General features: G+C 49.0%; 1 protein-coding gene across 3 annotated transcripts in view; it reads right to left on the bottom strand.

Annotated features, from left to right (window-relative positions):
- LOC138295304 (zinc finger protein 37A-like) overlaps positions 1-26,068 on the bottom strand; it is a 199,248-nt gene that overhangs the window by 109,554 nt on the left and 63,626 nt on the right. For 2 of the 3 annotated variants that reach the window (XM_069233515.1, XM_069233516.1), the window contains exon 6: positions 4,116-4,214. The exons of the other annotated variant lie outside the window; for it this stretch is intronic. In XM_069233515.1, coding sequence (XP_069089616.1) covers positions 4,116-4,214 — 99 coding nt within the window. The remainder of the gene's footprint in view (positions 1-4,115; positions 4,215-26,068) is intronic. 3 annotated transcript variants of the gene reach the window in all.

The following is a 26,068-nucleotide window of genomic DNA, read 5'->3' as shown; positions in this document are numbered from 1 at the left end:
GCCAGTCGTCTAGATACGGGAATACATGTATTTGCTGCCTTCTGATGTGTGCAGCCACTACTGCTAGACATTTTGTAAAGACTCTTGGTGCGGTTGTTAAACCAAAAGGCAATACTTTGAATTGGTAATGTATTCCTTTGAATACGAACCGTAGGTATTTTCTGTGCGATTGATGTATTGGTATATGGAAATACGCGTCTTTGAGGTCTAAGGTTGTCATGTAGTCCTGTAGTTTTAGCAATGGTAACACTTCTTGTAGCGTGACCATGTGAAAGTGGTCTGATTTGATGTAGGTGTTTAGTATTCTGAGGTCTAGGATTGGTCTCAGTGTTTTGTCCTTTTTTGGTATTAAGAAGTACAGTGAATAGACTCCTGTGTTTGTTTGTGTGTTTGGTACTAATTCGATTGCATTCTTTTGCAATAGTGCTTGAACTTCTATTTCCAGAAGTTCGGAATGTTGTTTTGATAAATTCTGTGCTTTTGGTGGTATGTTTGGAGGGAATTTTAGGAATTCTATGCAATAACCATGTTGGATAATTGCTAAGACCCAAGTGTCTGTAGTGATTTCCTCCCATGCTTTGTAATAATAACCTATTCTTCCCCCCACTGGTGTTGTGTGGAGGGGGTGAGTGACATCTGAGTCACTGCTTGGTTGTAGGGGTTTTGGGGCTTTGAAATTTTCCTCTTTTCCTAGGGAATTGCCCTCCTCTGTATTGGCCCCGAAAGCCTCCCCTGTACTGTCCCTGGTAGCTGGACGGTGTTGCCTGCGAGGTGCTGGCTTGTGTGGCCTGACCCCGAAACCCCCCTCTAAAGGGTGTCTTGCGGAAGGTGCTGTAGGTTCCTCTGCTCTGCGGGGAGTAGAGTACGCCCATGGCTTTATCAGTGTCATTGTCTTTTTTTAGTTTTTCGATTGCCGTGTCCACTTCTGGTCCGAACAGTTGTTTTTCGTTGAATGGCATATTGAGCACTGCCTGCTGTATCTCTGGTTTGAACCCAGACGTTCTTAGCCATGCGTGCCTTCTAATGGTCACAGATGTATTAATTGTTCTTGCAGCTGTGTCTGCTGCGTCCATAGAGGATCGTATCTGGTTATTTGATATGTTCTGTCCTTCCTCAACCACCTGCTTTGCCCTCTTTTGTAGTTCCTTGGGTAGATGCTCGATGAGGTGTTGCATCTCATCCCAATGGGCTCTGTCATAGCACGCAAGTAGTGCTTGAGAGTTAGCGATGCGCCACTGGTTTGCAGCTTGTACTGCGACTCTTTTCCCAGCTGCATCGAACTTGCGGCTCTCCTTATCTGGGGGTGGTGCATCCCAAGATGTGTGGGAGTTGGCTCTTTTCCGAGCTGCTCCTACTACGACGGAATCTGGTGGCAGCTGTGTGGTGATGAAAACAGGGTCTGTAGGAGGTGCCTTATATTTCTTTTCCACCCTTGGCGTTATTGCCCTACTTTTGACCGGCTCCTTGAAGATTTCCTTTGCGTGCCGAAGCATACCTGGCAGCATAGGCAGGCTTTGGTAGGAGCTGTGGGTGGAGGAGAGGGTGTTGAATAAAAAGTCATCCTCGACTTGTTCTGAGTGGAGGTTTACGTTGTGGAATTGTGCTGCTCTAGCCACCACTTGAGAATATGCTGTGCTGTCTTCTGGTGGTGAGGGCTTTGTTGGATATGCCTCCGGACTGTTGTCCGACACTGGGGCGTCATATAAGTCCCAAGCGTCTTGATCCTGGTCACCTTGGCTCATGGTGGTGTGAGCCGGGGAATGTGACGGAGTTTGTGCTGGTGAGACGTTAATTACAGGTGGAGGAGAGGGTGGCGGAGTCACCTTTTTCACCATTTTTGTTTGTGGCGCCTGGTCTGTTTGAAACTCCAGTCTCCTTTTTCTCCTAATAGGGGGAAGGGTGCTTATTTTTCCTGTTCCCTGCTGTATGAAAATACGTTTTTGCGTATGGTCCACTTCGGTGGATTGCAGCTCTTCCTCAAACCTATGCTTTCATATCTGAGAGGACAGTGATTGCTCCTCTGTATAAGAGCCTGGACCTGGGTCGGTTACGGGTTGTTTCGGCACCGAAACCCTGTCTGTATCTTTTTTCGGCTCCGAGGTGGCTTTTTTCTTTTTGGAGTCGAAACCTCTCGGCGTCGATCTTCGTCGGTGCCGCTGTCTCGGCGTCGAGCCGTTTCTACACCGCTATCTCGGTGTCGTTGCTTTTCTCCAGCACTTTCTCGATCCCGAGAAGGCTGCGTGCCGGTGTCTCGACCGGAGTCGGACGATCTCGGCACTGTTTAGGCCTTTTTCGGTGCCGATGGTCGGTCACTGAATTTATGGGTGGAGCCATGGCCTGGTGGCAGTGGCGTCCCCTGGGCCTTGTCACTTTTCTTATGTGTTGTTTTCGACGTCTTACTCACGGTTCTTTGATCGTCGAATTCCTCTGAGTCCGATCCGTGGATCGAAAAGGTTTCTTCTTCCTCTCGTTCCTCGAACTCTTGGTGCGCTGTCGGCGTGGACGCCATCTGAAGTCTCCTGGCTCGACGGTCACGGAGTGTCTTTCGGGACCGGAACGCGTGACAGGCCTCGCAAGTCTCCTCACTGTGCTCAGGTGACAGGCACAGGTTACAGACCAAATGTTGGTCTGTATACGGGTATTTGTTGTGGCATTTGGGACAAAAACAGAACGGGGTCCGTTCCATCGGCGTTGTTCTACACGCGGTCGGGCCGACCAGGCCCCGACGGAGGATCGAAAACTACCCCGAAGGGCACCGGAGCGCGTCGATCTTCGATGCGGTGTTGAATCTAACTACGCCGATCCCGAACGCAACAATACCGACGAAAATCTTCCGATATTTACTAACTTTCCGTTCCGAAACTCGGAGCGACAGGAACACGTCCGAACCCGATGGCGGAAAGAAAACAATCGAAGATGGAGTCGACGCCCATGCGCAATGGAGACAGAAGGAGGAGTCACTCGGTCCCGTGACTCGAAAGACTTCTTCGAAGAAAAACAACTTGTAACACTCCGACCCAACACCAGATGGCGAGCTATGCAGAACATGTGTATCTACAGCGACAGATGCCATCGAACTGAGATATTACATGTAGAATTTGAACCTGTGGTTCTTAAAATAAACTAAGAAAATATATTTTTCTATACAAAAACCTATTGGCTGGAATTGTCTCTGAGTGTGTGTTCCTCATTTATTGCCTGTGTGTATGTACAACAAATGCTTAACACTACTCCTTTGATAAGCCTACTGCTCGACCACACTACCACAAAATAGAGCATAAGTATTATCTCTTTTTGCCACTATCTTACCTCTAAGGGGAACTCTTGGACTCTGTGCATACTATTCCTTACTTTGAAATAGTGCATACAGAGCCAACTTCCTACAGTGTGCTTTATTATATGTACTTGTTTTTCAAAGTTTGTAATTATACCTGCATCTAAAATGTTGCATACATCATTAAAGTGGTTCTGTGGTGTTTCTTCTCTAGGTTTTGCATTCAGATGTTTTTCTCTCCATTTATTATTCAACCAGAACTATTATTTCAATTCTGGATCTGCGGTCTCTTCCATTAATATTGTCATCTAGGTATTTCGTTTTCATTTCCTAAGAAAGGTTATTAGCATTTTCCTCCAAAAAACTGTCTTTGAGGACTGCACTCATTCCCCGTACAAAGCCTGTGCACAGGGATCATCACATGCCGTGAGCACACCCTGTGTATGTGGGATTCCACTCTGCCGAGGTTTTCTGACTGAAACTAATGTTGACTTCTCTTTCACATGCCCTGCTTCAGCCATTAAATCTCTTTCTTTCAACTGTTGTTGAATGTGTCTTTGTCTGGACGCACATCTGTGCCTACACTTTCTAACGGTGCTACAGGCAGTGCAGATCTGCCGCTCGAGCTTGGAGGGAGAATGGAGGAAACAGCAGGGAGCTAGGCAAGAGGAAATTCAGATTTAAAACTACATTCATTTGGGGAAAGACAGGTTATAAGGATGCTCAGTAGAAAGAAAGCAAGACTGGAGAGAAATGTATGTGGAGGGAGAAAGGTGAACCACAAAGAGTATCTGTAGGGGCAGTTCAGTACTTGGTTCTCAGGTTCTGCTCTCACACATACCTGGGCTGCTTTCAAGGTCCTCGGAGTTTGGGGGCACCTTGGGCCGAGGTTTGTTGTCTTTTATATTTACTGTTTCAGCAGGGCTCATCTGACGGATATCTATGAAAAAGAAACAGAAGAACGGAGGGTTCATCAGAGATCACGTGAGGTGCACGCATTACTCCTGCCTATCGGTACTTTACAGCTGTACAACATCCTGTGTGTTATGGGATATTGTGAGAGAGCACAAGCAACAGCAAGCTAAGTAGCGGGAAGAAGTACCCATCACCATGAATATCGCTTTACTGGCTTGACAGTGAAGCTGTCACCAGACCTTATGAGATCCACAAAAAAAGCTAAGAAGTACTCCCGAGATAGGGGCACTGCCTTTAGCCACATATTGTCCGCCCTGCCTCTGACAGGGCGGGTGCTGTGTGCTTCCACTGAAGGGCAGTGTTTGTATTACAATTTAGGTCTTGTGGAAGCTTATGCTCAATACAGCAGGAGTGATTTTGTTATAGTAACAAGCCAATGATCAAAGCTAAACGCCTGATCAGTTTATTACACAAAGTTGTGACAAAGAAAGTAGTCCAGACAAATTTATTGTGAAAATGTAGGAAGCTGGAGTAGGCAGGTAGCCTCTTTCTAGCCTTGTTACCCCCACTGTTGGCCTGTTTGTGAGTATATGTCAGGGTGTTTTCGCTGTCTCACTGGGATCCTGCTAGCCAGGGCCCAGTGCTCATAGTGAAAACCCTATGTTTTCAGTATGTTTGTTATGTGTCACTGGGATCCTGCTAGCCAGGACCCCCAGTGCTCATACGTTTGTGGCCTATATGTGTTCCCTGTGTGGTGCCTAACTGTCTCACTGAGGCTCTGCTAACCAGAACCTCAGTGGTTATGCTCTCTCTGCTTTCCAAATTTGTCACTAACAGGCTAGTGACTAAATTTACCAATTCACATTGGCATACTGGTACACCCATATAATTCCCTAGTATATGGTACTGAGGTACCCAGGGTATTGGGGTTCCAGGAGATCCTTATGGACTGCAGCATTTCTTTTGCCACCCGTAGGGAGCTCTGACAATTCTTACACAGGCCTGCCACTGCAGCCTGAGTGAAATAACGTCCACGTTATTTCACAGCCATTTACCACTGCACATAAGTAACTTATAAGTCACCCATATGTCTAACCTTCACTTAGTGAAGGTTGGGTGCCAGGTTACTTAGTGTGTGGGCACCCTGGCACTAGCCAATGTGCCCCCACATTGTTCAGGGCGAATTCCCGGACTTTGTGAGTGCGGGGACACCATTACACGCGTGCACTGGACATAGGTCACTACCTATGTACAGCGTCACAATGGTAACTCTGAACATGGCCATGTAACATGTCTAAGATCATGGAATTGTCACCCCAATGCCATTGTGGCATTGGGGAGACAATTCCATGATCCCCCGAGTCTCTAGCACAGACCCGGGTACTGCCAAACTACCTTTCCCGGGGTTTCACTGCAGCTGCTGCTGCTGCCAACCCCTCAGACAGGTTTCTGCCCTCCTGGGGTCCAGCCAGGCTTGGCCCAGGAAGGTAGAACAAAGGACTTCCTCAGAGAGAGGGTGTTACACCCTCTCCCTTTGGAAAAAGGTGTCCGGGCTGGGGAGGAGTAGCCTCCCCCACCCTCTGGAAATGCTTTGATGGGCACAGATGGTGCCCATCTCTGCATAAGCCAGTCTACACCGGTTCAGGGATCCCCCAGCCCTGCTCTGGCGCGAAACTGGACAAAGGAAAGGGGAGTGACCACTCCCTTGACCTGCACCTCCCATGGGTGGTGCCCAGAGCTCCTCCAGTGTGCTCCAGACCTCTGCCATCTTGGAAACAGAGGTGCTGCTTGCACACTGGACTGCTCTGAGTGGCCAGTGCCAGCAGGTGACGTCAGAGACCCCTTCTGATAGGCTCTTACCTGTGTTGCTAGCCTATCCTCCTTCCTAAGTAGCCAAACCTCCTTTTCTGGCTATTAAGGGTCTCTGCTTTGGGGAATTCTTTAGATAACGAATGCAAGAGCTCATCAGAGTTCCTCTGCATCTCTCTCTTCACCTTCTGCCAAGGAATCGACTGCTGACTGCTCAGGATGCCTGCAAAACCGCAACAAAGTAGCAAAGACGACTACTGCAACCTTGTATCGCTGATCCTGCCACCTTCGACTGTTTTCCTGGTGGTGCATGCTGTGGGGGTAGTCTGCCTCCTCTCTGCACTAGAAGCTCCGAAGAAATCTCCAGTGGGATGACGGAATCCTCCCCCTGCAACCCAAGGCACCAAAAGAACTGCATCACCGGTCCTCTGGGTCGCCTCTCAGCACGACGAGCGTGGTCCCTGGAACTCAGCAACTCTGTCCAAGTGACTCCCACAGTCCAGTGACTCTTCAGTCCAAGTTTGGTGGAGGTAAGTCCTTGCCTCCCCACGCTAGACTGCATTGCTGGGTACCGCGTGATTTGCAGCTGCTCCGGCTCCTGTGCACTCTTCCAGGATTTCCTTTGTACACAGCCAAGCCTGGGTCCCCGACACTCTAACCTGTAGTGCACAACCTCCTGAGTTGTCCTCCGGCGTCGTGGGATCTCCTTTTGTGACTTCGGGTGAGCTCCAGTTCACTCTTCTTCGTAGTGCCTGTTTCTGCACTTCTGCGGGTGCTGCCTGCTTCTGTGAGGGCTCCATATCTTGCTGGGCGCCCCCTCTGTCTCCTCACGCAATTGGCGACATCCTGGTCCCTCCTGGGCCACAGCAGCATCCAAAAACCCTAACCGCGACCCTTGCAGCTAGCAAGGCTTGTTTGCGGTCTTTCTGCGTGGGAACACCTCTGCAAGCTTCTTCACGACGTGGGACATCCATCCTCCAAAGGGGAAGTTCCTAGTCCTCTTCGTTCTTGCAGAATCCACAGCTCCTACCATCCGGTGGCAGCTTCTTTGCATCCTCAGCTGGCATTTCCTGGGCATCTGCCCAATCTCGACTTTGTAGCGACTCTTGGACTTGGTCCCCTTGTTCCACAGGTACTCTCGTCTGTAAATCCACCTTTGTTGCATTGCTGGTGTTGGTCTTCCTTGCAGAATTCCCCTATCACAACTTCTGTGCTCTCTGGGGAATATAGGTGCACTTTACACCTACTTTTCAGGGTCTTGGGGTGGGCTATTTTTCTAACCCTCACTGTTTTCTTACAGTCCCAGCGACCCTCTACAAGCTCACACAGGTTTGGTGTCCATTCGTGGTTCGCATTCCACTTTTGGAGTATATGGTTTGTGTTGCCCCTATACCTATGTGCTCTCATTGCAATCTATTGTGACTGTACATTGCTTGCATTGCTTTCAATTGCTATTACTGCATAATTGTGGTATTGTGTACATATATCTTGTGTATATTTGCTATCCTCATACTGAGGGTACTCACTGAGATACTTTTGGCATATTGTCATAAAAATAAAGTACCTTTATTTTTAGTATATCTGTGTATTGTGTTTTCTTATGATATTGTGCATATGACACCAGTGTTATAGTAGGAGCTTTGCATGTCTCCTAGTTCAGCCTAAGCTGCTCCCCATAGCTACCTTCTATCAGCCTAAGCTGCTAGAAACACCTCTTCTCCACTAATAAGGGATAACTGGCCCTGGTACAGAGTGTAAGTACCCCTTGGTACCCACTACAAACCAGGCCAGCCTCCTACACTGTACACCTGTTCTTTCACTCTCGGGGTGAGAGCTAGGTGGGTTCCATCAATGGCACCTATCACATGGGGTGTGTTAGAAAAGGCACAAAATCCAGACTTGATGGCAGGGAGTTCAGCCCTCTGGGGAAACTGGATGTAGGAAGTGGCTATGTATATACTATTTCAAATTAAGAAATAGTGTGCACAGAGTCCAAGGGTTCCCCTTAGAGGGAAGATAGTGGCAAAACTAGATAATTCTAAAGCTCTATTTTGTGGTAGTGTGGTCGAGCAGTAGGCTTATCAGTGGGTAGTGTTAAGCATTTGTTGTACACACTCAGGCAATAAATGAGGAACACACACTCAAAGACTTACTCCAGGCCAGTAAGTTTTTATATTGAAAATTAAAATGTCACTTACCCAGTGTACATCTGTTCGTGGCATCGGTCGCTGTAGATTCGCATGTTTTGCATAGCTGCCATCTGGTGTTGGGCCGGAGTGTTACAAGTTGTTTTTCTTCGAAGAAGTCTTTCGAGTCACGGGACCGAGTGACTCCTCCTTTTGTCTCCATTGCGCATGGGCGTCGACTCCATCTTCGATTGTTTTTCCCCGCAGAGGGTGAGGTAGGAGTTGAATTGTAGTAATAGTGCCCATGCAATGGAGTGACTAAGTATGTACCTATTTAAGGTTGAGATGATACATATACAAATAGTTGAAGGTAACTTCCAAACTGCTACAGGCTCCCGGGGAGGCGGGTGGGCACATGCGAATCTACAGCGACCGATGCCACGAACAGATGTACACTGGGTAAGTGACATTTTCAGTTCGATGGCATCTGTCGCTGTAGATACGCATGTTTTGCATAGACTAGTAAGCAGTTATCTCCCCAAAAGCGGTGGCTCAGCCTGTAGGAGTGGAAGTAGTTTGAAATAATGTTCTTAATACGGCTTGACCTACTGTGGCTTGTTGTGCGGATAACACGTCTACACAGTAGTGCTTGGTGAATGTGTGAGGCGTAGATCATGTGGCTGCCTTACATATTTCTTGCATTGGGATGTTTCCTAGAAAGGCCATGGTAGCACCTTTCTTTCTGGTTGAGTGTGCCCTTGGTGTAATGGGCAGCTGTCGTTTAGCTTTAAGGTAGCAGATTTGGATGCATTTAACTATCCATCTGGCTATACCTTGTTTTGATATTGGGTTTCCTGCATGAGGTTTTTGAAATGCAATAAATAGTTGTTTAGTCTTTCTGATGTTCTTTGTTCTGTCAATGTAATACATTAATGCTCTTTTGACATCTAATGTATGTAGTGCCCTTTCAGCTACGGTATCTGGCTGTGGAAAGAACACTGGAAGTTCCACTGTTTGATTTAGATGGAACGGTGAAATAACCTTTGGCAAAAATTTAGGATTAGTCCTTAGGACGACCTTATTCTTGTGTAGTTGTATAAAAGGTTCTTGTATTGTAAACGCCTGAATCTCGCTTACTCTTCTTAGGGAAGTAATGGCGATGAGAAATGCAACCTTCTAGGTTAGGAACTGTATTTCGCAGGAGTGCATGGGTTCAAAAGGTGGACCCATAAGTCTAGTTAGGACAACATTTAGGTTCCATGAAGGAACAGGTGGTGTTCTTGGTGGTATAATTCTCCTAAGGCCCTCCATGAATGCTTTAATGACTGGTATCTTATATAGGGAAGTTGAATAGGTAGTCTGCAGGTATGCAGATATTGCTGCAAGGTGTATTTTAATGGAAGAGAAAGCCAGGTTAGATTTTTGTAAGTGAAGCAAGTAACCCACTACATGTTCTGGAGTTGTGTGTAATGGTTGTATTTGATTAATATGGCAGTAGCAAACAAACCTCTTCCATTTACTTGCATAGCAGTGCCTGGTGGATGGCCTTCTGGCTTGCTTTATGACTTCCATACATTCTTGGGTAAGTTGTAAGTGCCCGAATTCTAGGATTTCAGGAGCCAGATTGCTAGATTCAGTGATGCTGGATCTGGGTGTCTGATCTTTTGGTTGTGTTGTGTCAACAGATCTGGCCTGTTGGGCAATTTGATGTAGGGTACTACTGATAGGTCTAGCAGCGTTGTGTACCAGGGTTGCCTTGCCCAAGTTGGTGCTATTAATATGAGTTTGAGTTTGTTTTGACTGAGTTTGTTTACCAGGTAAGGAAGGAGAGGGAAAGGAGGAAAAGCGTAAGCAAATATCCCTGACCAGTTCATCCATAGGGCATTGCCTTGGGACTGTTTGTGTGGGTATCTGGATGCGAAGTTTTGGCATTTTGCGTTCTCCTTCGTCGCAAACAAGTCTATTTGAGGTGTTCCCCAGAGTTTGAAATAGGTGTTCAGAATTTGGGGGTGAATTTCCCATTCGTGGACCTGTTGGTGATCTCGAGAGAGATTGTCTGCGAGTTGATTTTGGATCCCTGGTATAAATTGTGCTATTAGGCGAATTTGGTTGTGAATTGCCCAACGCCAAATTTTTTGTGCTAGCAGGCTTAACTGCGTGGAGTGCGTCCCCCCTTGCTTGTTTAGATAATACATTGTTGTCATGTTGTCTGTCTTGACGAGAATGTATTTGTGAACTATTATTGGTTGGAAAGCTTTTAGTGCTTGAAAAACTGCTAGAAGTTCTAGGTGATTTATATGCAGTTTTGTTTGATGTACGTTCCATTGTCCTTGTATGCTGTGTTGATCGAGGTGTGCTCCCCACCCTGTCATGGAAGCATCTGTTGTTATTACGTATTGTGGCACTGGGTCTTGGAGAGGCCGCCCTTTGTTTAAATTTATGTTGTTCCACCACAGAAGCGAGAGGTAAGTTTGGCGGTCTATTAACACCAGATCTAGAAGATGACCCTGTGCTTGAGACCACTGTGATGCTAGGCACTGTTGTAAGGGCCTCATGTGCAGTCTTGCGTTTGGGACAATGGCTATGCATGAAGACATCATGCCTAGGAGTTGTAATATCATTTTTGCTTGTATCTTTTGTGTTGGATACATGCGTTGTATGATGGTGTTGAAATTTTGAATTCTTTGGGGACTTGGAGTGGCTACTCCTTTTGTTGTGTCTATTATGGCTCCTAGGTATTGTTGTACCTTGCACGGCAGAATGTTGGATTTCGTGAAGTTGACGGTGAACCCTAGTTTGAAGAGGGTTTGTATGATCTGATTTGTGTGATTTGAGCACTCTATTAACGAATGGGCCTTGATTAGCCAGTCGTCTAGATATGGGAACACATGTATTTGCTGCCTTCTGATATGTGCAGCGACTACCGCTAGACATTTGGTAAAGACTCTTGGTGCGGTTGTTAATCCGAAAGGCAGTACCTTGAATTGGTAATGTATTCCTTTGAATACAAACCTTAGGTATTTCCTGTGCGATGGGTGTATTGGTATATGGAAATACGCGTCCTTGAGGTCTAAAGTTGTCATGTAGTCGTGTAGTTTTAGCAATGGTAATACTTCTTGTAGTGTGACCATGTGAAAGTGGTCTGATTTGATGAATGTGTTCACTATTCTGAGGTCTAGGATTGGTCTCAGCGTTTTGTCCTTCTTTGGTATCAGAAAGTACAGTGAGTAAACTCCTGTGTTTATTTGTGTGTTTGGCACTAATTCGATTGCATTCTTTTGCAATAGTGCCTGCACTTCTATCTCCAGGAGATTGGAATTATGTTTTGTCAAATGTTGTGCTTTTGGTGGTATGTTTGGAGGGAATTGTAGAAATTCTATGCAATAACCATGTTGGATAATTGCTAGAACCCAAGTGTCTGTAGTGATTTCCTCCCATGCTTTGTAATAATGACTTATTCTTCCCCCCACTGGTGTTGTGTGGAGGGGGTGAGTGACATGTGAGTCACTGCTTAGTAGTAGGGGTTTTGGGGCTTTGAAATTTTCCTCTATTCCTAGGGAATTGCCCTCCTCTATATTGTCCCCGAAAACCTCCTCTGTACTGTCCCTGGTAACTGGACGGTGTTGCCTGTGAGGTGCTGGCTTGTGTGCTCTGACCCAGAAACCCCCCTCTAAAGGGTGTTTTACGGAATGTGCTGTAATTCCCTCTGCTCTGCGGGGAGTAGAGTGCGCCCATGGCTTTAGCAGTGTCCGTGTCTTTTTTGAGTTTCTCAATCGCTGTGTCCACTTCTGGACCGAACAGTTCTTTTTCGTTAAAAGGCATATTGAGAACTGCTTGCTGAATCTCTGGTTTAAATCCAGACGTTCGGAGCCATGCATGCCTTCTGATAGTTACAGATGTATTAATTGTCCGTGCAGCTGTATCTGCAGCGTCCATGGAGGAGCGGATTTGGTTGTTGGAAATGGTCTGTCCCGCCTCAACCACTTGTTTTGCCCTATTTTGTAGGTCCTTGGGCAGATGGTCAATGAGATGTTGCATCTCATCCCAATGGGCTCTGTCATAGCGCGCAAGTAGTGCCTGGGAGTTAGCGATGCGCCACTGGTTTGCAGCTTGTGCTGCGACTCTCTTACCAGCTGCATCGAACTTGCGGCTTTCTTTATCTGGGGGTGGTGCATCTCCAGATGTGTGGGAGTTGGCCCTTTTCCTAGCTGCTCCTACAACGACAGAGTCTGGTGGCAGCTGTGTAGTGATGAAAGCTGGGTCTGTAGGAGGCGCCTTATACTTTTTTTCCACTCTTGGTGTGATTGCCCTACTTTTGACCGGCTCCTTAAAGATTTCTTTTGCGTGCCGGAGCATACCAGGGAGCATAGGCAGGCTTTGGTAGGAGCTGTGGGTGGAGGAGAGTGTGTTGAATAAAAAGTCATCCTCGACCTGTTCTGAGTGGAGGCTTACATTGTGAAATTGTGCTGCTCTAGCCACCACTTGAGAATACGCAGTGCTGTCCTCTGGTGGAGATGGCTTTGTAGGGTATGCCTCCGGACTGTTATCTGACACTGGGGCGTCGTATAAGTCCCATGCGTCTTGATCTTGGTCACCCTGGCTCATGGTGGTGTGAGCTGGGGAATGTGATGGAGTTTGTGCTGGTGAGACGTTAATCACAGGTGGAGGAGAGGGTGGTGGGGTAACTTTTTTCACCACTTTTGTTTGTGGTGTTTGTTCAGTTTGGAACTCCAATCTTCTCTTTCTTCTAATAGGGGGAAGGGTGCTTATTTTTCCTGTCCCCTGCTGTATGAAAATACGCTTTTGCGTATGGTCTACATCAGTTGAGTGTAGCTCTTCCTCAAACCTATGCTTTTGCATTTGGGAGGTTAGCGAGTGCTCTTCTGTATAAGAGCCTGAAACTGGGTCGGTTGCAGTTTGTTTTGGCACCGAAACCCTGTCTGCATCTTTTTTCGGCTCCGAGGTGACTTTTTTCTTTTTCGGGGCCGAAACCTCTCGGCGTCGATCTTCTTCGGTGCCGCTGTCTCGGCGTCGAGCCGTGTCTACACCGGTATCTCGGTGTCGATGCTGGTCTCCAGCACTTTCTTGGTCCCGAGAAGGCTGCGTGCCGGTGTCTCGACCGGAGTCGGGCGATCTCGGCACTGTTTGGGCCTTTTTCGGTGCCGACGGTCGGTCACCGAATTTATGGGTCGAGCCATGGCCTGGTGGCAGTGGCGTCCCCTGGGCCTTGTAAATCTTCTTCGGAGTGGTTTTCGACGTCTTACTCACGGTTTGTGTATCGTCGAATCCTTCGGAGTCCGATTCTTGGATCGAAAAGGTTCCCTCCTCTTCTTGTTCCTCGAACTCCCGGTGGGCTGTCGGCGCGGACGCCATCTGAAGTCTTCTGGCTCGACGGTCTCGGAGTGTTTTTCGGGACCGGAACGCACGACAGGCCTCGCAGGTGTCTTCACTGTGCTCAGGTGACAGGCACAGGTTGCAGACCAAGTGTTGGTCTGTATAGGGGTATTTATTGTGGCATTTGGGACAGAAACGGAACGGGGTCCGTTCCATCGGCGTTCTTCTGCACGCGGTCGGGCCGAAGGGCACCGGAGCTCTTCGATCTTAGACGCAGTGTTGAATCTAACTACCCTGATCCCGAACGCAACAATACCGACGAAAATCTTCCGAAATTAGCTATCTTTCCGTTCCGAAACTCGGAGCGACAGGAACACGTCCGAACCCGATGGCGGAAAAAAAACAATCGAAGATGGAGTCGACGCCCATGCGCAATGGAGACAAAAGGAGGAGTCACTCGGTCCCGTGACTCGAAAGACTTCTTCGAAGAAAAACAACTTGTAACACTCCGGCCCAACACCAGATGGCAGCTATGCAAAACATGCGTATCTACAGCGACAGATGCCATCGAACATATTTTTTCTTAGTTTATTTTAAGAACCACAGGTTCAAGATTTACATTAAACACTTTAAATGTAAGTTACTTCACTTAGATACTTTAGGAACTTTGAATGAAAACAATATCATGTACAGTCTGTAAAAATAGTAATAAGCTATTTTCAAAGTGGACACTTCAAGTGCAAAAATCAACAGTTCCTGGGGGAGGTAAGTAAAGGTTAGATTAGGAGGTAAGTAAAACACTTACAAGTCTCAGTCCAGAGGCATAGGCAGCCCACCGTTTGGGGGTTCAAGGACCCCAAAGTTACCACACCAGCAGCTCAGGGCCGGTCAGGTGCAGAGGTCAAAGAGGTGCCCAAAACACACAGGCGACTATGGAGAACAGGGGTGCTCCGGTTCCAGTCTTCCAACAGGTAAGTACCTGCGATCTCGGGGGGGCAGACCAGGGGGGTTTTGTAGAGCACTGAGGGGAGGGGGGGGGGGGGAAGGGCACAAGTAGGCACACAGAACACACCCTCAGCGGCACAGGGGGTGCCGGGAGCAGTGTGCAAAGCAGGTGTCGGGTTTCAGGTAGGAAACAATGGAGGGACCCAGGGGTCACTCTAGCGGTGCAGGCAGGTACGGGGGGCTTCTCGGGACAGCCACCAGCTGGGCTCGGCAGAGGGTCGCCTGGGGGGTCACTCCTGCGTCGAAGTTCAGTTCCTTCAGGTCCTGGGGGCTGTGGGTGCAGTGTTGGTTCCAGGCATCGAGTCCCTTGTTACAGGCAGTCGCGGTCAGGGGGAGCCTCTGGATTTTCTCTGCAGGCGTCGGGGTGGGGGCTCAGGGGGGGTCGTCTCTGGTTACTCACGGGCTCGCAGTCGCCGGGGAGTCCTCCCTGAGGTGTTGGTTCTCTGGATCTCAAGCCGGGGGCGTCGGGTGCAGAGTGGGAAGTCTCACGCTTCCGGCAAGAAACGTGAAGTCTTTGGAAGTTGCTTCTTTGCGGCAAAGAAGTAGCTGGTTTTCAACAGGGACGCTGTTCATAGGAGTTTCTTGGTCCTTTGGTCCATGGCAGTCCTCTGAGGCTTCAGAGGTCGCTAGTCCCTGACAGATGCGTCGCTGGAGCAGGTTTTCAAAGTTGGAGACAGACCGGTAGGGATGGGGCCAAAGCAGTTGTCGTCTTCCTCCTTCTCTGCAGGCTTGTAGGTCAGCAGTCCTTCTTGTTTCTTCAGGTTGCAGGAATCATTTCCTGGGATCTGGGGTGCCCCTAAAAACTGAATTTAGGGGTGTGTTTAGGTCTGGGAGGGCAGTAGCCAATGGCTACTGTCCTTGAGGGTGGCTACACCCTCTTTGTGCCTCCTCCCTGTGGGGAGGGGGGCACATCCCTAATCCTATTGGGGGAATCCTCTAAAACCAAGATGGAGGATTTCAAAAGGCAGGGGGCATTTTAGGGACCGTCCTGACTGGTGGGTGACTCCTCCTTGTTTTTCTCATTATCTCGCCCTGGACTTGCCGCCAAAAGTGGGGGCTGTGTCCAGGGAGCGGGCATCTCCACTAGCTGGAGTGCCCTGGGGCATTGTAACACGAAGCTTGAGCCTTTGAGGCGCACTGCTAGGTGTTACAGTTCCTGCAGGGGGGAGGTGTTAAGCTACTCCACCCAGTGCAGACTTTGTTTCTGGCCTCAGAGAGCAGAAAAGCTCTCACCCCAGGAAGGCAGAAACTCGTCTCAGTGGCAGGCTGGCACAGACCAGTCAGTCCTGCACTGAAGGATTGGGTAAAATACAGGGGGCATCTCTAAGATGTCCTCTGTGTGCATTTTTTTATAAATCCAACACTGGCATCAGTGTGGGTTTATTATTCTGAGAAGTTTGATACCAAACTTCCCAGTATTCAGTGTAGCCATTATGGTGCTGTGGAGTTCGTTTTTGACAAACTCCTAGACCATATACTTAATATGGCCACACTGTACTTACAATGTCTAAGAATGGACTTAGACACTGTAGGGGCATATTGCTCATGCAGCTATGCCCTCATCTGTGGTATAGTGCACCCTGCCTTATGGCTGTAAGGCCTGCTAAAGGGGTGACTTACCTATGCCACAGGCAGTATTTTGTAGGCATGGCATCCTGAGGGGTATTCCATGTCGACTTTGCCTTTTTCTCCCCACCAACACACATAATCTACAATGGCAGTGTGCACGTGTTAGGTGAGGGGTCCCTTAGGGTGGCACAATATATGCTGCAGCCCTTAGGGACCTTAGTACCACGGGTATCTTTTACAAGGGACTTATCTGTGTTCAAGGGATGTGACAATTGTGGAAACAATGGTACATTTTTATTGAAAAACACTGGTGCTGGGGCCTGGTTAGCAGGGTCTCAGCACACTCCTCAGTCAAGCCAGCATCAGTATCAGGCAAAAAGTGGGGGGTGACTGCAACAGGGAGACATTTTCCTACACTGGACATATGTCTGCAGGTGTTGTACAAATGCATCCAGGAATCTGGACAGGATGAGGCTAAACAATGGCTGTGAGAACCCTGCACCCATGCCCACTGCCACCTGAAATGATCCCGTAGCCAAAAAATGGAGTACAGATAGCACTTGCACTTCAGTAGGGATGGCATGCCGATTTCGATTAGCCTGTTTCAGTACAGGATCCAGTAAAGCACATAGGTCCTGGATTGTTGAACGATTGAGTCTGTAGGTGACAATTATGTTACGTTCCTCCATGGTATCCAAATCAACAAGAGGTCTGTACACAGATGGGGCCCTCCCTCGCCACATGGGTCTGTACCTATGGGGAGGAAAAAACACATATGAGGGACACACATACACATGCAAAACATGTTGTGAATGAATAACTGGTGTACAATACGTAGGTTACATATACAAGCGATGTATGATGTACAACTGTAGGCACATGTATACAGTGAAACCTCTGGTCTAATGTGAGGAACAGACACTCATGTGGGCAGGCGACTAAGGGCTGGGATTTGAAGACCCTGAATGGGGCCCCTGACCAGGAAATATGTACGTGGTGCTAGCAAAATGGCAGCCTCCTGCCATCCAGATATGAAGGAGTGGAAGTGACTTAATTCTGCTGGAGGTAGTTGTCATGGCGGAAGGCGGTGTTCACTGCCGTGCACCCATTCGTTGGTTTACATGGTTGTCAATGGGGAAACTGGGCCTATCATGATCGGCGGTGACGGTGCACACCGCCACGGACAGTACGCCATGTCATCACCCCAATTTCACTTGACTCCCGATTCCCGTGCTTGCAAGTACTCCACTGAGTGTGCTGCTGTGTCCTGACTCTGGTTACTCCAAGGGCACGAGCTACAGGGGAAAGGGCCCCAGCCTTCACCACGGAGGAGCTGGAGAAGCTGGTGGACGGGGTCCTACCACAGTATGCCAAGTTATATGGGCGACCAGAGGAGCAGGTGAGTTGGCGGTTGTCTTGCATGGATGTGTGTGATGGTGGCGGATGCCTGTATGCATGTGTGCTCGATTTGCAACTGCACAGGCGTAGATTGTGTGGCATGTACTGTTAGTGATTTGGTAAAATTATCCTGTGAAGTTTCCATCCCGTAGGGGACAACATGTCAGCTGTATCAGATAGGCATTTCTTGTCTCGTCTGTTTTTCTCTGTCTGTCCCATACAGGTCAGCGCCCATCAGAAGAGGGGACTCTGGCAAGCCATCACCAAGGAGGTGCGGACCCTGGGGGTCTACAACCGGCGGAGCACCCACTGCAGGAAGCGGTGGGAGGACCTGCGGCGCTGGGCCAGGAAGACCTGCGAGGCCCAGCTGGTGAGGTCCTCCCAACAAGGAAGGGGTGCCCGTCGGACCTGGACCCCCCTAATGTTTCGCATTCTGGCGGTGGCATATCTGGATTTGGATGGGCTCTTGAAGGCAGCACAGCATCCACAAGGGGGTGAGTACCAACACTGTTTAATACCACTTTGATGGATGTGTTGGGTGCTGTGGTATGTATGCTGTCTAGTGCCAGTCACTCTGACAGGTGTGTTCCAGCAGTCCTGCTCCCCATGGGCACGGAAATAGTGTAGGGCAGGTGTCAACGGTCACAATAGGCCCTTGGGGGTTGATCTACCTGTACTGTAGGATTCGTTGTGGGCACACTGACTAGTGGGTGCACTGGCTGGCCATGCTTCCCCACGTGTGTAATCCACACAGTTTATCAGGTCCAAGTTTCATGTGGGAAATGAGTTATAATCTGGGGTAGTGGCCACTAGTCAGGGGCATAGACATGACTACTGTTGTAGGTGCTGCATGTAGGTGAATAAGCTGGATGGGAGTGTGTGTGCACCAAGTATGTACATCCATTCAGGTATTTACAGATTTATCTCATGTTTTGGCTCCCCACCCCGTGCTCTTGTGTTCTTTGTGTACATCAGCATCATCTGGCGAGGGAGCAGTGGCACCGGCGAGTGGGGATGCAACGTCCCACGGTTCCAAGGAGGCAGAGTCGGCGGAGGCCAAGGGGACCAGTGGGTTGGAGGGTGAGGGGAGTACCACTGGGGAGGCAACTACCACTGGCGGTAGTGACTCTGATACCGTCTCCGATAGGAGCTCCCTGGTGGTGGCGGACCCTAGTGGGCCCACCCATTCTTTGTCAACTTCCGCCACCCCGCATGCCATCACCGCCTTTCCCAGTTGCTCCCCACCCAGTTGCCTGGGCCCGCTCACCCAGGAGGGTGGGCGTCTCCTTCGCCCCAGGCAGCTCATCCCCTTCCCCAGTCAGCCCTGCTGAACTCATGGAGGAGGCTACTGACCTCCTGAGGACCATCTCTGTAGGGCAGACAACCATCGTGAATGCCATCCAGGGGTTATGTTATGCTATGTTAATGTGTTTTATATAGCGCCATACTACCTGGAGGCTTTGTAGCGCTAGGAAGGACCCTGGCATTATAACAAGCTGGAGAAATAATGGAACGTCAAAAATAATAAATGGAAATAAATACTAAATTAGAATTAAAAAAGCCATGTTTTAATGGCCTTCCGAAATTCCAACTCCTGTCTGATCACACGGATGTTGAGGGGAAGCGAATTCCACAGTTTGGCTCCCTGATATTTCAAAGATCTACCACCCTAACTTGCTTTTTTATTTTTATTTGGGGAACACGACTAAGGATTTGGGAGAAGATCTTAGAGCTCTTGTAGGGGCATAAAATGAGACTAAGGTTTTCAGTTGATGTGGACCTCTATTATACAGAGCTCTATGAAAAACACATAAAGACTTAAACTTGATTATTTTCCCTACTGGAAGCCAGTGCAAAGTGGTCAGAGCTTGCTTGGCCGATGTATACTTAGGCATGTTAAACAGTAACCGAGCAGCCGCTTTTTGTACGGTTTGTATCTGGGTTAGCATCCCAGATGCAGCAATGCAATGCATACCTGGAGGGCATTCACTGTGCCATGTCTGGCCTACAGAGATCTTTTCAGGCTCTGGCCTCCCCCTTAGCGGCAGCCAGTGTCCCTGGTCTTTCCATCCCCCCTCCAACCACCTCTACCCCTTCCAGCACCCCACTCCCTTCACCCTACCCACGCACACACCTCAACACACAAGAAGCACACAGAGAAACACAAGCACCACACTTCCCACCACAGGCATACACACAGCCAACATGCAAAGGCACACATGTCAACATCCACTTCCCCCAGTGTGTCCACCTCTCCCACCTCACTGTCTGTCACCTCAACATGCACACCCAGAAGCACTGCACCCTCAGTCACTGCTGCTGGCCCCATTCTTAAGGTCACAACATCTGACATCCAGTCATCTACCCGACACAACACCTGCACTCACCACAACTACATTGACTGACACATGCAGCACACTCACCAGAGATGCAGACACCCAGACAACATCCATTTACAATAGCAGCCGGTCTTGTCCCACTGTGTCCACCCCCACCTCCCAAGACACTCAAAAATTCACAGGCACCCACTCAACACACATCAGCATACTGTACAGGCACCTGCATCCATGTCCAGCACACCTACACCTGGTACAACCCCTCCCTCTACCTCCACTCCCACACCTTCCTCCATATCCACCCCAACTGCCCCTAAGAAACTTTTCCTCTTCTGTGTTGATCCCTTTGAACCCACTGGCCCACCCCGTCTCATCCCTAAACATGCCAATCTCCTTCCCCTGTCCACTCCTTCATCGTCCAAGTCTGCCCTTCCCATTCCTGTGCCCCTTCCCCAGAGAGGAAGAAGCCCGGTGTTGCCTCGGGTCCCTCTGCCACCCCCTGGTCCAAACACACTCCCCCCACCTTCCAAGGGCAAACCCAAACCCCCTCCACCTCCCAAACCTAAGCCCAAGCCCACCCCTTCCAGACATAAATCTCCACCCCGCCACACCCTGCCCCTGTTCCCTGAGGTGCCTGGCTGCCCCATTGATGTCCCTTTACGGTGGAGTACCATGTGCACATGTGGGAGTCAAGTCCAGCCCATTTGGGCCCTTCAGGGTATTCTCCATGGACTGGCCAATGGCCTTATTTGGACATTGCTATTTTGCTTTTGTATTAAAGTTTGTGTGCCCAGTGGTGCTGTTGGCACAATATAGAGACGTGGTTCGTCGTTTCATTGTGGGGGTGTGGGGTGCACATGTGTGTATTTTGGGCAGGTCTTTGTTGCCTTGTGTCGGGTACGTACCTCTTATTCTGGTGTGTATGGCTTGTAATTGTGGGAGGGGTTGGGAGTGTGTTGTAGGGTGGGTGTGTAACTGTGCCCTTTCTTCCCATGTTAACTAGGTTGCTGTACTTACCGTTGTCGTCTTCGTCAGCGGTCTCGGTCGTGGAGGTATATTGCAAGGAGCAGGACTGGCATTATTTCCAACTCTCTCTCCATGTCTGCTTCGTCATGTTGTGTGTGCCTACGGTGAGTGTTTCCTTTTATTTGGTTTGTTTCCGCCACGCAAACCCGCCCCGGAACTGACGGCGGTCTTGTGCTTCATTATTTGTTGGGCGGGTGGGGCCTTTCCGTCGGCCTGTGGGCGACCTCTTCCGTCGTTGCGGCACTCAAATGATGACGGTGTGTGGATGGACTGCTGCTTGTTTCTCATGTGCTTCATTATTTGGTAGTCAGGACCGCCACCCTGTTGGCGGTAGTTACCACCGGCGGAGTGGTGATTGCCACCATGTTCATAATGAGGGCTTATGTTTCAGCAAGCTGACTTTTCACACTGCAATTAAGCAATCATTAAACAATACTGACTACTGTACATTTATAATGAAAAGCAAAGGATTTTAAATAAATTAATGTATGCAACACAATGAGGAGTAACCTAATGAGGAACAAAAATGAAGAGTCTATCAATGTTGGTGGTTGGTTTGAGGGTCATTTACATTCCGATTCCTTCCGTGGGACAATGGGTCAGTCAATGGCTCTGCTGCGCTATCCTAAGGTAGGCTCTAGGTAGCCCATAAGTCAGAGTGCCATGTAAGTAAAAGGCAGGACATGTACTTTTAAGTTTTACCTGTCCTCGTAGTGAGAAACTTCCAAAGTCGTTTTCACTAATGTGAGGTCTGCTCCTCTCATAGGCCAGCATTGGGAATTCCCTTATACACTTTAAAGTGGTAATTCCTGATCAGAAAGGAGCAGCTACATCATGTTTTATATCTTTGGAATGGTAATGATAAATCCTCTTGACTGGCCAAGTCGGATTTAACATTACCATTTTAGAAATGCCACTTCTAGAAAGTGGACATTTATCTGCTTTTACTGCTCTATGTGCCTTACAGCCTGTCTCTAATACACATCTGGTCTGTGCTGGGTGACAGCTCCCTTAATGCCTTTCATCCAGATATCCACAAGCAGAGGGCTGTCAACTGCATCTGCATACTGATGGTCTTTCTGGGCAGGAAGGGTGGCGGGGCTCACACACTTCAAAGGGTAGTGTCCTAACCTCACACAAAGGACTGATAACCCCCACCAAGGGTGACCTATACGTAAGAAAGGGGGAGTTTAAGGCTTGGCAAGTGGCTTTAAATGCCAAGTTGAAGTGGCAGTAAACTGCACACACAGTCCCTGCAACGGCAAGGGACTGCCTATGTGGGTGGCACAATCACTGCTGCAGGCACACTAGTAGCATTTAATTTACAGGCCTTAAGCACATGTAGTGCACTTTACTAGGGCCTTACAAGTAAATATGCCCAATGGGTATGAGTGAATATTACCATATTTTAAGAAGCGAGCACAAGCACTGGCTAGTCCTAAATCCAGCAAAAATGAGGTCAGAAAAAGGAGGAGGAAGGCAAAAAGTTTGGGGTGACCCTGTAGGAGGCTGGCCTGGCTTGTAGTGGGTACCAGAGGTACTTACACCTTGTGCCAGGTCCAGTTATCCCTTATTAGTGTAGAAGAGGTGTTTCTAGCAGCTTAGACTGATAGAAGGTAGCTATAGCAAAGCAGCTTAGGCTGAACTAGGAGACATGTAAAGTTCCTACTATACCACTGGCGTCATATGCACAATATCATAAGAAAACACAATGCACAGATATACTAAAAATAAAGGTACTTTATTTTTATGACAATATGCCAAAAGTATCTCAGTGAGTACGCTCAGTATGAGGATAAGTTATATACACAAGATATATGTACACAAACCAAAATTATGCAGATAATAGCAAAAGGAAGTAATGCAAGCAGTGTAAAGTTACAGTAGATTGCAATAGGTGCACATAGGTATAGGGGCAACACAAACCATTTACTCCAAAAGTGGAATGCGAACCACGAATGGACCCCAAACCTATGTGAGCTTGTAGAGGGTCGCTGAGACTTTAAGGAAACAGTGAGGGTTAGAAAAATAGCCCACCCCAAGACCCTGAAAGGTAGGTGTAAAGTGCACCTACTACCCCCAGAGAGCACAGAAGTCGTGATAGGGGGATTCTGCAGGAAGAACAAACACCAGCAATGCAACAACAGTGAATTTCTGGACCTGAGTACCTGTAAGACAAGGGGACCAAGTCCAAGAGTCGTGACAATGTCGAGAGTGGGCAGGAGCCCAGGAAATGCCAGCTGAGGGTGCAAGGAAGCTGCCACCTGTTGGAAGAAGCTTGGTGTTCTGCAAGAACGAAGAGGACTAGGAACTTCCCCTTTGGAGGATGGATGTCCCACGTCGTGAAGAAGCTTGCAGAGGTGTTCCCACGCATAAAGACCGCAAACAAGCCTTGCTAGTTGCAAGGGTTGCGGTTAGGGTTTTTGGATGCTGCTGTGGTCCAGGAGGGACCAGGATGTCACCACTTGGATGAGGAGACAGAGGGGGCGCCCATCAAGTCAGGGAGCCCTCACAGAAGCAGGCAGCACCCGCAGAAGTACCTGAACAGGCACTTAGAAGAAAAGTGAACCGGAGTCCACCTGAAGTCTCAAAAGGGAGTCCCACGATGCCGGAGGACTACTCAGAAGGTTGTGCACTGCAGGTTAGAGTGTCGGGGACCCAGGCTTGGCTGTGCACGAAAGAAATCCTGGAAGAGTGCACAGGAGCCGGAGCAGCCGCAAATCACGCGGTACCCAGCAATGCAGTCTAGCATGGGGAGGCAAGGACTTAACTCCACCAAACTTGGACTGAAGAGTCACTGGACTGTGGGAGTCACTTGGACAGAGTTGCTGAGTTACAGGGACCACGCTCGTCGTGCTGAGAGGGGACCCAGAGGACCAGTGATGCAGTCTTTTGTTGCCTGCGGTTGCAGGGGGAAGATTCCGTCGACCCACAGGAGATTTCTTCAGAGCTCCTGGTGCAGAAAGGAGGCAGGCTACCCCCAGAGCACGCACCACCTGGAAACAGTCGAAAAAGCCGGCAGGATGAAGCGATACAAGGGTGCTAGTAGTCGTCTTGCTACTTTGTTGCGGTTTTGCAGGCGTCCTGAGCAGTCAGCGGTCGATCCTTTGGCAGAAGGTGAAGAGGAAGATGCAGAGGAACTCTGGTGAGCTCTTGCATTCGTTATCTGGTGAGATCCAAAAAGCAGAGACCCTAAATAGCCAGAAAAGGAGGTTTGGCTACCTAGGAAGGAGGACTGGCTACCAAGAGAGGTAAGAGCCTATCAGAAGGAGCCTCTGACGTCACTTGCTGGCACTGGCCACTCAGAGCAGTCCAGTGTGCCACAGACACCTCTATTTCCAGGATGGCAGAGGTCTGGGACACACTGGAGGAGCTCTGGGCACCTCCCCTGGGAGGTGCAGGTCAGGGGAGTGGTCACTCCCCTTTCCTTTGTCCAGTTTCGCGCCAGAGCAGGGCTGGGGGATCCCTAAACCGGTGTAGACTGGCTTATGCAGAGATGGGCACCATCTGTGCCCATCAAAGCATTTCCAGAGGCTGGGGGAGGCTACTCCTCCCCAGCCTTCACACCATTTTCCAAAGGGAGAGGGTGTTACACCCTCTCTCAGAGGAAATCCTTTGTTCTGCCTTCCTGGGCCAGGGCTGCCTGGACCCCAGGAGGGCAGAAACGTGTCTGAGGGGTTGGCAGCAGATGCAGTGGAGACCCCAGAAAGGCAGTTTGGCAGTACCCGGGTTCTGTGCTAGAGACCCAGGGGATCATGGAATTGTCCCCCCAATGCCAGAATAGCATTGGGGTGACAATTCCATGATCTTAGACATGTGACATGGCCATGTTCGGAGTTACCATTGTGCGCTGTACATAGGTAGTGACCTATGCATAGTGCACACGTGTAATGGTGTCCCCGCAATCACAAAGTCTGGAGAATTTGCCCTGAACGATGTGGGGACACCTTGGATAGTGCCAGGGTGCCCACACACTAAGTAACTTTGCACCCAACCTTCACCAGGTGAAGGTTAGACATATAGGTGACTTATAAGTTACTTATGTGCAGTGAAAAATGGCTGTGAAATAACGTGGACGTTATTTCACTCACGCCGCAGTGGCAGGCCTGTGTAATAATTGTCTGAGCTCCATATGGGTGGCAAAAGAAATGCAGCAGCCCATAAGGATCTCCTGGAACCCCAATACCCTGGGTACCTAAGTACCATATACAAGGGGATTATATAGGTGTACCAGTGTGTAAGGAAATACCTCCTTGGCATGGTTACCCCCTGACTTTTTGCCTTTGCTGATGCCAAGTTATGAGTTGAAAGTGTGCTGAGGCCTGCTAACCAGTCCCCAGCACCAGTGTTCCTTCCCTAACCTGTACATTTGCCTCCACAATTGGCACACCCTGGCATCCAGGTAAGTCCCTTGTAATTGGTACCCCTGGTACCAATAGCCCTGATGCCAGGGAAGGTCTCTAAGGGCTGCAGCATGTCTTATGCCACCCTGGGACCCCTCACTCAGCACAGACACACTGCTTGCCAGCTTGTGTGTGCTGGTGGGGAGAACATGACTAAGTCGACATGGCACTCCCCTCAGGGTGCCATGCCAACCTCACTCTGCCTATGGCATAGATACGTCACCCCTCTAGCAGGCCTTACAGCCCTAAGGCAGGGTGCACTATACCATAGGTGAGGGCATAAGTGCATGAGCACTATGCCCCTACAGTGTCTAAGCAAAACCTTAGACATTGTAAGTGCAGGGTAGCCACAAGAGTATATGGTCTGGGAGTCTGTCATGCACGAACTCCACAGCAGTTGGTATCAAACTTCTCAGCACAATAAATGCATACTGATGCCAGTGTACATTTTATTGTGAAATACACCCAGAGGGCATCTTAGAGATGCCCCCTAAAAACATACCGACTTCCAGTGTGGGCTGACTAGTTTTACCAGCCTGCCACACACCAGACATGTTGCTGGTCACATGGGGAGAGTGCCTGTAGCAGTGGGCCAGGTGATAATAAGGATTGGGATGCTTGGGTGGGTGTGCAATAGTGAATTTATTAACAGTTCTTTAAAGTCTTTTGCTTTGTTCAACAATATAGGGGTGTGGTGCTCCTTCTCATAGAATGTCTCTTCTCTCTCTTTTCCAAGGTCCCCTCTTGACCGGCGAAGATGTTCTTTTCGTGCTCCCAGACGCACCGGAGAGAGGAATGAAAATGAAGTTAAGTCGAGGTTGTACAGGGGTATCAGTTCGTATTAATTGTGAACAGTCACCTTTTTGTGATCTT

Source organism: Pleurodeles waltl, chromosome 5 (assembly GCF_031143425.1).
Source record: "Pleurodeles waltl isolate 20211129_DDA chromosome 5, aPleWal1.hap1.20221129, whole genome shotgun sequence".
In the NCBI taxonomy this organism is placed as follows: Eukaryota; Metazoa; Chordata; class Amphibia; order Caudata; family Salamandridae; genus Pleurodeles; species Pleurodeles waltl.
Note: the sequence above shows the minus strand (reverse complement) of the source record. Positions and strands in the feature narration are given on the sequence as shown.